The sequence below is a fragment of the Pseudophryne corroboree genome, chromosome 7, assembly GCF_028390025.1.
Source record: "Pseudophryne corroboree isolate aPseCor3 chromosome 7, aPseCor3.hap2, whole genome shotgun sequence".
In the NCBI taxonomy this organism is placed as follows: Eukaryota; Metazoa; Chordata; class Amphibia; order Anura; family Myobatrachidae; genus Pseudophryne; species Pseudophryne corroboree.
Window position 1 is genome coordinate 13805136 of NC_086450.1, and position 12630 is coordinate 13817765.

The 12630-nt window shown below is 44.8% G+C and overlaps 1 protein-coding gene across 1 annotated transcript in view; it reads left to right on the forward strand.

The window, feature by feature from the left end:
• The window catches only part of TRPM2 (transient receptor potential cation channel subfamily M member 2), a 177652-nt gene that overhangs the window by 160253 nt on the left and 4769 nt on the right, over positions 1-12630 (forward strand). The window contains 6 exon segments of the mRNA XM_063932704.1: positions 1898-1974; positions 2074-2175; positions 5999-6085; positions 8577-8682; positions 9613-9714; positions 12328-12444. Coding sequence (XP_063788774.1) covers positions 1898-1974; positions 2074-2175; positions 5999-6085; positions 8577-8682; positions 9613-9714; positions 12328-12444 — 591 coding nt within the window.

Sequence of the window (12630 nt, forward strand, 5' to 3'; positions counted from 1 at the left end):
ACTCAGTATGTACCTAACATCTAAAAATTCTGTTGTTTTAACAAGTTTTTTTTTAATACATTTATCCAGTAATGATAAATCTGTTCATATGTGGCTTTAATGACATTAATTAACAAGCGGACACAGCTGATGTAATTGAAGTCATTAGACAGGTATAAATTCTGGAACTGAGAGAGGGGAGGCATTCGTCTTGAGGAAGTCTCCGGTTGCTAGGAGATGAAACGCGTTGACGCCCACTCTCTTGTGTTTGGTTCTTCGGTTGGTGTATGCCCGCTAGTCGAGTACGCTCACGGCTCTCCGCAGCTGCAGCTTACTACCGCACGTCACCCGCCGGGTATTCCAGCCGGTGCCTACACGCTGACTAAGACCACTCACGGCTCCCTACAGACGTACCGCATTGCAGGACACTCCTTACCATTTACCGGGTGAATTCTTCTGACCTCCGCTGTGAGGTCTAACATCCGTCGTCTGGAGAAAGCCCTCTTACAGTTGCCTGCAGCACTATCTGATCAGCATTTAACATAAACATTCTGGAGTCGTGTGGTGCCTTCTAATGGAATCGGTAGCTATATATTGCATTTTGGGGGTCATTCCGAGTTGTTCACTCGTTGCCGATTTTCGCAACGGAGCGATTAAGGCAAAAATGCGCATGCGCATGGTACGCAGTGCACATGCGCTAAGTAATTTAGCACAAAACTTAGTAGATTTACTCACGTCCGAACGAAGAATTGTCATCGTTGAAGTGATCGGAGTGTGATTGACAGGAAGTGGGTGTTTCTGGGTGGAAACTGGCCGTTTTCTGGGAGTGTGCGGAAAAACGCAGGCGTGCCATGATAAAACGCAGGAGTGTCTGGAGAAACGGGGGATTGGCTGGCCGAACGCAGGGCGTGTTTGTGACGTCAAACCAGGAACGAAACAGGCTGAGCTGATCGCTGCTTAGGAGTAGGTCTGGAGCTACTCAGAAACTGCTAAGAATTTTCTATTCGCAATTCTGCTAATCTTTCGATCGCAATTCTGCTAAGCTAAGATACACTCCCAGAGGGCGGCGGCCTAGCATGTGCAATGCTGCTAAAATCTGCTAGCGAACGAACAACTCGGAATTAGGGCCTTTAAACAGTTATACGAGAAAACATTACCTTTACATGTGCATAATCTTCTATAAAGGACCCTGTCTGCATTTATTTCAGGAACCAGCACGTGGGTAACTACTTATTGCAATCCTCTTGTGCTGCTTACCATGAGACTGTGAATATTTATTGCGGGACATTTATTTAAATATACACTGGGACGCCAGTGTCTCTTATCTTATCACCTTCTAATAGAACCAATTAATTATTTTAAGTATTTGCTGCTTGATATATATTGTTCTATTAATTGTAGCTCTTGAGTTAGAGCAAACAATTTGTTGCAAATTGCATGTTGAATGTTTGTCACATTTGTTGTTTTTAACAGATCTAATATAAATTTGTTTATATATACTTGAGTCCTACTGAGTCAATTACTCTCTATGACAGACTGCACACCTTTGTTTGATACAGTGATATATAGCGCAGAGTACTCTCTTTTTTTTCATAGTCCCTAATTATTGGCAACCTAGCAAGTTGTTTTTACTCAGCTGCTGTTAATCACTAAATCTATATTGAGTTACATCTAATTTTAGCGCCGGATAAAACAAGTCTTTGACAATTTGTCTCGATTTGTGCTTGTAATCTGTTAATAATGATTATGTCTTATTTGTTATTTATTAGTTTACTGTTTGTTTGTTTGTTTCTTTGCTCTTACCAATAAAAATTACGTAAATTGAGAAAAAATAATGATTCCTGGGTTTTCACTTTACATTTCTAGTATGCAGATGTGTTAGACATAAATTGAACTTTTTCTCTTTGCTTTATTCCAGGTGGAATTCAGCATTTATAATCCTCCGTTTTATACAGCTGTTAGAAAAGACAAAAATTTCCATGATCCTTACACAAGGTAAGAGTGAATTTGTTCTGTACGTTTGATATTATTATTATAGAAGTCTGGAAAATATCACGTGAGCATGAAAAACGTTTTTGCTTTTTTTTTTTTAAGCTCTGCCGAGACTCTTCTAAAAATCAACTACAACACTTTTGACGGAACCATCAATCGTCAAAGTGACTGTGCAACCTATGTGGTACAGGAGGGACTGCCTCTGTGAGTTACTCTTTTCTCTGATGTCTAGTCTCTCCCTAATTGTCATAAATGTTACCGAATTGTTTCTTAAGGCACCACGCAGCGGGATATGCCTGTCGCGAGTGAGCTTGACGGATCCCATGCATCTCCGCAAGCATCAGATATTTTTTTTTTTTCATGTGAAAATGCACTGACCAATATATCGTACACACTACCCGATATATCGGCTGTTCTATTGAAAGGGCAATATATCGCTGGCCCATGGGCCAGTTTGTACGAGTGGTATGTCTGTGAACGCCATCATTCACAGATATACCGCGTCAGACCTGCAGCACAGCGATATATTGGCGCATCGCTTTGTGTGTACGGGTGGTCGGCCGACGCCCGTACACTTGCTGCAGCAGTCGGCGGTGATTGATGGCTGAATTGGGCAGGCGAATGTAAATGCCCGCCCAGTTCGTGATGTCAGTCCCGACAGATCGGGCAGTGTGTGCGCAACACACTGCTCGATCCAGCTAATGATATATCTGCAGATCCATTGATATATCTACCAGTGTGTACGCAGCATTAGACACAACGCAATGTGACTAGGATGCACCAGGAAACTGCAGGTTATTTTGATACGCAACAGATGTGTGCGACTGTGTCTATATAGAGTATGAGGCCCAACAGAACTTGGTATGGAAAAAAGCAATGGCCGCTGTATCATAGCAGTTTGTATGCAGAGTCAGAGACTCAGTCACACACAGATATACAAGTGTTGCACATCAAATTAATCAGCACAGTCTCCTGTTGCGTCCTAGCCGTCCTGTGTTAGCAGAGTCTCATGGTATCTGGCATACACATCTGCATGTATTTGTCTGTTTATAATATTGTTCTCTTAAACATAATAACACGTTCATTTATCAGTATGGCTTGGAAAAAATGAGTCATATTCCGTATATCTGCACCTGGTTGCAGGGTGGTATTTTCAGTCGCAGGGTGACGCATGCAGTCGCAGTGTAAAGAACTGTGGGCCTAATTCAGACCTGATTGCTGCTGTGCCGATCAGGTCTGAACTGCACATGCCAGACAGCCGACGGCCGTCTCAGCCCTGCGATCGCCTCTGCCTGATTGACAGGCAGAGGCGGTCGCTGGGCGGGAGGGGGCGGGCCGACGGCGTTTGCCCGCCATTTAGGGGGCGCGGTCCGGGGAATGCAGGCGTGCCCGAACTTTGCAGGGGGCGAGCCACGGCGGCTGCGATGAGTAGCTCCCTGTCAGCGTGCAGGAGTTGCGCTGGCTGGGAGCTGCGCTGACTGGGAGCTACTTCTGAAGTACAAAAGCATCACTGCTCTGCGATGCTTTTGTACTTGTGCGGCAGGGTAGGGACTGACATGCAGGGTGGACTAGCCCTGTGCTGGGCGTCCCCTCGCATTTCTGTGTGACTGATAGTAGATGTGCTAAATTTAGTACATCTACGATCAGGTCTGCATTAGGCCATGTGTCTCCGGTGAGTGCAGTACTGCTGTTCGTCCAGCAGGTGTCACTTTTGAAAACTGCCACTGCGCATGCGTGAAGTCTCCGATGTAATGTCAAAAGATGCTTGCCGTGCAAGAACTACTGTACTGTACTTTTATTTTAGATGCTGGAGAATCTGATGGCAGAAAAGAAGAAAATGGGGTTATATAGTCTGCCCTTTTTGAGTGCTCGTTTTTCTTTCATTTTAACAATTTAGATGTAATTCTTATCAGGTGTGGTAAATTATGAGAATGAAAAAATGTGGACATGTCTGACCCTGGTGGCCTAGTGGTGACTTACCTGGTACGGCGGGTTGGGTGGCTCCAGCTGTGTCTTCTGGACAGAGCGATGCCCCGACGTACTGGCAGCGACGTTCTGATGATATACTGTATGGCGGAAATTATCACACTGATGTCACCCGCACAGGCCCGCCAGAGCTAATCGGTGGCACTGTCGGACAGTAGGCATCTCCTTGATTATAGCCTTTGTGAAGCGTTCTGGAGTGGGGGATTGAGCGCCAAATTTAGGACTGTCCCAGAAAGGGACAATATGCTGAAATGAAGATATCAAGGTCAAAGCTGGAATCTTCTGAATTAGAAAGTGCCCCCCTCATGTAGGAGCTGATTGGTCTCCACCCCTCCTTCATCCTTCACTGTCTTTACACTCACTGTAAACTGCAGTTTTCTGAGCCCTGAAGAATCTGCAGATGTGGGGCTGAGGTGTAAGATCCAAACGCTTCCAATAGGGTTGAAGTATCAGTAAATGATGTGAGATAAGAGATCACGGGGATATGATCTCTCACCAGATTTCTATGTAGGATAAGGCTGCCTAACGGGGTGACGTACCATTTCTAATGAGTTTTAATGGTACGGGAGTTATGTGTAGAAGATGTTATCCTGGCGAGGTCACTACTATGGGAAATATCATGAACCAGAGCACAACCATGGATCAAAAAAAAGGACACAGCTATGGAGCATAAGATGAGCAGCTGATATGGAGAAAGATGTCTCTCTAGGAACATTAGGGTGGGGGGCACCGTTAGAGTGTTGCTATGGGTCTCATAGAGTTCTGGCTACACCCCTGAGTTGATCTAATAATTGTTTTCGAGTATTTGTAAATATAATATATTCAACAAAAAAAAGTGATCTCAGATGTGATTATTAAGTTAAGTTATGTATAACAATAGCATTGTTCTGTGCTTGTGTTCTTAAGAAGATTAATAGGTATGTGACAGCCATTGTCTTTGGGTGTTACTACCTACAGTACAGTAAGTGGCATAACGTTTAGGATGACAAAGGGAATGCACGTGTGTGAGAATCAACCAGTGATTACAGGTGGTGATGTCAGTGGCTTTCTCGCTCATAACCCACCCCCCACGCAACAGAATTGCGCAGTCAGAGGGGAAAAACGACGTTAATTAATGTGAAAACTCTGTATAAGATGATTAGTGTTAAACATGTCCATTTGAATTATATGGCTCTCATAATAATTGTGACATCCAGGCAACCTGAGCTTCGCTTGTTGGTAAGATTACTCATGGCCCATTGACGACTCCGCCCACTTGCTCTGAGAGGGATTGCCACGCATTTATAATAATGGAATATTTTACAGTTGGGGTCTGGAAGTGTTCATGAAATGTAACCTGTATAATGAAAATACTGACCGTATTTAGCAAAAGTGTTACTCATTACAAATCCGGGAGACCTGCCTATGGGGGTAATTCAGATCTGATCGCTGCTGTGCAAAAACAGTCAGATCCGAACTGCGCATGCATCTGAGCTGCACTGCGCCGGCGCGATGGAAGGCTGCTATGGGTATTGGCGCCCTGCAGCGGGATTTGCAAGGAGATTGACAGGAAGAGGCCGTTTGTGGGTGGCAATTGACCGTTTTCCGGGAGTGTCCAGAAAAACGCAGGCGGGCTCAGGCGTTTTGAGGGAGGGTGTCTGACGTCAGCTCCGGCCCCCGATCAGCAGTATTCCATCGCACAGGAAGCGTAAGTCCTGGGCTGCGCAGAGACTGCACAAACTGATTTTGGTGCGACTCTGCAACAGAAGCGATCGCACGCTTGCACATCGCTTTTCCCCTCCCCCTGTAGGCGGCGACTATCTGATCGCAGGGCAGCAAAAACACAGCCCAGCAATTAGATCTGAATTAGACTCTATGTTTATATATCACGCAACCCTTTATACTGAGTTTGTAATTTGTAATTGTCATCTCCGTTATGCCGGGAGGATTTCTTGTACAGACAGAACTGGCCACATCACGGCCGGCTCACCAGTTCTGGTAACAGCATGCATCTTTTATATTTGATCTCCGGTAACAAAGTCATTTCTGTCATTTTTGGCAGGAATCCAATGGGACGAACTGGATTGAGAGGCAGAGGAAGTTTATGTTGGTTTGGCCCGAACCATGCAGTGCACCCTGTAATAACACAGTAAGTAGACATCCTTGGTTTGGAGCTAATGGCCTGAAACAGAGATTTATGCAAATGCCGTCGCTGCCGTTACTCTGTACACAGCGGCTGTGCAAATATGCAAATGTTGCAGCCGCCTGACTTTGTACAGTATGGGGTGTATTCAATACCTGTCGGAAACTGCTGTCTTGTCGGAAAGATGGCAGTTTCCAACAGGTTTAGGTCGGAAGGGGTTCCGACCTATTCAATGCCGGGCCATTTTTTCCGACAAGTCGGGAATTCCCGACTTGCCGGAAACTGTGTGGATTGTCGGATTAGCTGCGGATCCACGTGTTCCGCAGCCAAATCAGACAGGTTTTTGTCCCGGTACCGACAATGTCAATCCAGCTTTTTAAAAGTTGGACTGACATTGTCGCAACCGGGGAGAAGAGACGGGGGAGCGGGACACATCATTACCGCTGCATCCTTGGCTTTCTCCCCTGCCTCCTTGCTGCTGTTGGTGGCTGCTGCCTCTGATGTTTCCGCTGGAGCTGAACACTCTCGGCGGGTCCCTGCAGCTGGTCCTGGCTGCGGCCTTCACTGACGGCTTGACCCGGCGACCTCTCCAGCAGTGCCGTCTGTCCTGGATCTAGACCATCTTGCCGCGCCCGGAACAGTACCGGTTCCAGCAGCCTCCCACATCTCATCTGCTGTGCCTTACTTTGGTACAGGGTTTCCTGGACACCGCGGTAGAGGGGGCGGTCGAAGCTCCGGTCCCGCAGCGGCACACGCCGTCATCCTGCTCCCCCAGCTGGACAGTTAGAGCTCACAGCTCCTGGTTACAGGTACACTGGTCGCAGGGCCAAAGAAGTGGAGGCGAGCCATTCACATAGCCCCGTTTCCGACAAGTTTGATTGACTTTGTCGGAAACGCAGCATTGAATACCGACCTGTCGGATGCTTTCCATAGGAAAGGATCTGACAGGTATTGAATATACCCCATAGTCCACTGCAGGCATCTGAGAACCGTTGCTTGTGTACAACGCAACCATTGGATGAACATCGACCTTCTGGCTGCTGGGAGTAAGACGCAGGAGCCATTATATTCTGCGTACGGGATCGCAGTCACAGATGGTTGCGACACGCCTGTGTGTGAGTCGTCACTCCTCCTTTACTTCCTACAAATGGCCCCTGACTGTCAATGACTAGTGTGTAAATCCTCATTGCGACTGCCACCGTAAGACCATCGCGGCACATGCGCAGTGCAATATACACGCACGTTATCTGGCAAAAAAAAAAATCACCCCACTCCGTACAAAATCGCCGTTGCATCCATCTCTGAATCATTAGTGCTTGGCAGAAGATTAATTTGTACTTGTAACAATTTCATAGGTGTTATTGGCTACATTTAGCAGAAACAAACATTCCATTACAATTCTAAGCGGAATTGCCTAAACATAAGATCTCATGGTTCTGGTATGAATGGTCGACCATTGTAAGGTCGACAGTCATTAAGTTGACCACTATTGGTCGACATTGACATGGTTGACATGGAAAAATAGTCAACATATGAAAATGGTCAACGCAGGGCAGGTCGACACATGATAAGTCGACATGGTTTTTTTTTTTAAACTCTTTTTGGTGTCATTTTTTTTCCATAACATGACCAGGAACCCCAATTAGTGTACCGCGTTTACTACCGCTGCGCTCGGCACAGGTTACTATTCCCAATCGTTGTCCACGTGAATGGTAAAGTATGAAAAAGTTACAAATCTATATATTAAAAGTTACAAATCTATATTTAAAAAAAAAAAAGCCATGTCGACATTTTCATGTGGCGACCATTTTCGCGTGTCAACCATTTGTCCATGTCGACCAATAGTGACTGTCAACCTAAGCCTAAGTAGACCTGCCAAACGGATACCAGATATATTAGTTGTCTCTTTGGTATACCTATATTACTATTTTTAGTTGCAATCCGGTGTGAGAAATATTTTATCTCTGTTTTCTTCACCTTTATACTGTAGGTTTCGTGTTATGGGCAGTGCAATTTCTCAGATGAAAGCTTAGGGCCTGATTCAAATGCGGCTGCAACTTTGATGGCGTCGCAGCTGAGCGGTTATCGGCTTGCACATGCGCCAAGGTACCTTTTGCGATGCCACTCGCAGCGAGGAATCAGACGCAGAGTGATTGACAGCAAGCCATATGGGGGAGTTAACGGGGAGAGTCTGCAAAATCGCAGGTGTGTCGTGACCATTTTTGGGATGCGTTGCGGCGTGCGACTGCGATCTAGTGCGCAAAAAACATGACACCAGCGTCGCAGCGACTGCCGCTTTTCTGTGCTGCCATTTAGACACTCAAGGAGTTGGTGTTCCTCGCATCTGTTTCGCAGATGCGGAGGAGCATGCCGTTGCTGAAACTGTTGCGATGGCTTCGGTGAGTGTTGCGACCGCATCTGGATCAGTTAGCCTGTATATACACATGCAGAGATAACCTTTATTATATTGAAATAATGTTCTATTTTTTTTCTGCAGGTGGAAGAGAAATAAGGATAAATCTATTAGTAGAAAAAAGTCAAAGAAAATGCTGGAAGTCCTGGTGATGAAACACAGCTCAGCGGAGCACTGGGCTCTCCCGGGGGTAGGCACCTTATGTGCAACACACAGTACACAGTAATGAATGCAGAGACATGCGTGTCGGTTATACAAAGATGGGGAAAGTCATGTTGACATTTACAATGATTGAATAAAACATCTCTTTATTGCTGAATCCCAATACATTGATTGAAGGCTTGAATACGTGATTATAATATCTATAAAGTCAAGCTACCGGATCCCACAACATCATTATTTCCATAAGGTCCATATTAATGATTACTCCAGGTGTCCTGTATCTCACAGAGCAGTATGGGGGTTTTTTGTTTAGGTCTCTTTTCCGGGAATTGATCTTCTTGTCTTATTTAAATAAATATTATATTAGTGGAAAGAGAATCCTATATTGTATTTATTGCATTTCCCACTCCAAGTAATTAATGATGATGACGACACTGAGTAATAACTTATGATGTCATTATTATATGTCTTTATTGATAGATGGTAAACCAAGGGGACAACAAATACAATGTAACGGGATAACACAATATTCATAATGGGGCAATGTATATACTGTATGTACACAGTTCTTCCGTATCCTATACTTTCAATCAACTGGTGTCACCGCCCCTTGTACCTGATAGCATAAAGCACTGTACCGTATTTAGTATGAGCCACATTATTATTTATTACTCAGTAACACAATGATAAATTAATAGCTTGTATAATCAGTGACTTTGTAAGTTAAAGAATTTTAGAAATGGAAAACTTCCCATTTACTTGTTCATGACGTTCCTAGCAGAACACTGTACTGTAGATGTGTTCTAGTCATGCTTTGTAGGTTCACAGCAGGGGGAAAGTACTTATATTTAGCCTTTAGGGGTTGCTCCCATATAGACAATAAAGGCAACCTGCTATAGGGATAACAAGATGGATTATATTCTTACTTCATACAGTTTTATTTACATTTTCTCAACAGGGATCACTGGAACCAGGGGAAGCCCTTCCGCGCAAATTAAAGAAGATCTTCAAATACAAATTCTTAGAAACTTTCCAAAACTTCATGAGCAAAAGCAGAGAAGTAAGATACGATAATATACATATTGCCAATTGTTATTCAATACTAATAAATAATACCGTACTCAGTTATTAAATGACCATAAATGCTACTCTTAGGCCCTCATTCCGAGTTGATCACACGGTAGAAGTTTATTGCAGCTGTGCGATCAGATAGTCGATGGGGGAGTGTATTTTAGCTTAGCAAGTATGCGATCGCTTGTGCAGTGGAGCTGTGCAAAAAGTTGTTTGCAATTTCTGAGTTGCCCAGAACTTACTCAGCTGCTGCGATCACTTCAGCCTGTCCGGTCCCGGAATTGACGTCAGACACCCGCCCTGCAAACGCTTGGACACGCCTGCGTTTTCCACGACACTCCTAGAAAACGGTCAGTTGCCACCCAGAGACGCCTTCCTGCTGTCAATTACTTTTCGATCGCCGCTGCGATCGCGTTCTTCATAAGGTCCCACGCTGCCCGGCGTTTCCCGTCGCTGGGCAGCGACGCACCTGTGCATTGCGGTCACAGCGCATGTGCAGGTCAGACCCGGTCGCACCACTGCGAACAACTGCAACTGAATGACCCCCATAGTCTCCAGGTACTGTAGCACGTTAAAACACATGTGAAAACATTTTGGATGTAATTACAGTATGTGGCTCATGCAGATATAGACGCAGCTCTCAGCAGTTGCTGAGGTTCTGATAATAAACAATGCTGACATTTTGTTGATGTACTCTTGAATATTTTGATAAATTGACACTATAGTACATGTGCTTATAAATGAATATATGCCCATATGGCTCCAGAGCATAAAGGAAACACGTTTTTGGGCTTTTATTTAATTGGTTACAAGATGTTTGTGGCTGCTGTTCATTTTGGCACCCATTCATACTGGCTGCATGTAGTTCACGTGGTTAAATATCAATGTTTAAGCTCACACATAGGTGGTCATTCCGAGTTGATCGCTAGCTAAAAATGTTTGCTGTGCAGCGATGATGCAAAAAAAACGGCACTTCTGCACATGCGGCGCAGTGCGCACGCGCAACGTACTTTCACAACAGCCAATGTAGTTTTACACAAGGTCTAGCGAAGCTTTTCTGTCGCACTGCTGGCCGCAGAGTGATTGACATGAAGTGGGCGTTTTTGGGTGTCAACTGACCGTTTTCAGGGAGTGTTCAAAAAAACGCAGGCGTGCCAGATAAAACGCAGGCGTGGCTGGCCGAACGCAGGGCGTGTTTGTGACGTCAAAACAGGAACTGAACAGTCTGAAGTGATCGCAAGCACTGAGTAGGTCTGGAGCTACTCTGAAACTGCACAATTTTTTTTTGTAGCCGCTCTGCGATCCTTTCATTCGCACTTCTGATAAGCTAAGATACACTCCCAGATAGACCCTGTACCTGCTGGGTATAAGCTAAACAGTGAATTCACACATGTAGATGGGTATGGCTCACTGCATTGAGGGGAGGGGGCGGGAGGGCACTACCATATGCTAGTGCCAGTTGATCACTATGGGAAAAGATGATTCGCTATATAGAATGGTACTGTATATAGTTACTGACTTAAGCGCAGATAATGAATGTGAAGTACAATTGATTGTATTTTTTTCTAATCCGCATTCTATGTAAAACAATTTGTCAGTGCGCAGTTTTGAGATTAGGGGGTCTATTTACTAAGCCTTGGAGAGAGATAAACTTGAGAGAGCTAAAGTATCAGCTCCTATCTGCCATGTTACAGGCTGTGGTTGGTTGGTACTTTATCTCTCTCCAAGGCTTAGCAAATAGACCTTTTAGGGAGAGATGTACAGTACTAAACCTTAGAGAGGTAAAGTAAAGAGAGATAAAGTACCAACCAATCAGCTCCCAACTGTCATTTTTCAAACACAGCCTGTAACATGGCAGTTGGGAGCTGATTGGCTGGGGCTTTATCTCTCTCCACTCTACAATGCTCAGTACATCTGCCCCACAGGCATTTATTATGCTTAGTTCTCCCCTACCTTATCCTGAGGGTTTAACATACAGATTGATGACCTCTCCTTGCATGTGTCCATCAAATATTTCTTACTCCACCTCCTCCCCTTCCACATGAGTGGCTACTCCCTTGACCTGGTGCTCTCTTATCTCTGTTCTGTCTTTGACGTTATTGACCCCCCCCCTCCCTCTCTCCAACCACCCCCCCTGCTACTTGGACCAATATTACTAGGTGGAAATTTGACATCCTCGACTCCACCAGCTTCTCCTCTTCTGTAGACTCCTTCTCGCCTCCATTACCACCGTCTTCTGCCCCGACCAAGCTGTCTCACAACAATGACCTCACAACTGTCCTTGTCTTTGCTGCCACTGGTATCATAATTAATATATGACATACCCCTGACACCTCGGCACTCTACTCTGACCTTCCTTCTCCAGAATGTCTTTCACTGTGCTGAGCCCTTGTGGAGGAACTTGCTCTCTTGCAAACTTCCTCGGCTTCACATTCATTCCCTCCTCCCATACCGCCACACGTTTTCTTGCTAGAAAGTAATACTTCAAGGCCCACATCTCCTCCCAGCCCTTCATAAATACATTTTCAAGAATCACCTAGATTAATTCATTTTGATTCAAGACAACTGTGACTACTGTGTGTGTTCTATATTTTTCCTGTAGGTATACAAAGGATATGTTGATGATCCAAGAAATACAGACAATGCTTGGATCGAAACAACTGCAAAGAGCATACACTATGATGAGCACGATGACCCACTACTACTAGAATTAAATGAAGTAAGATAATGTATATGACCATGTGTTACGTTTTGTTCTCAGCCTTACTTTTAACTCTTTTGCCCAGTGCACTCCTACTTCTCTCACATTAGACAGAATGTGACTGGTGGTCCATAGCTCTCGTGCCCCAAACTGTGTACAAATGATTCCTGATTGGTTATCAAATCATCAGTGTAGCTCCCACTA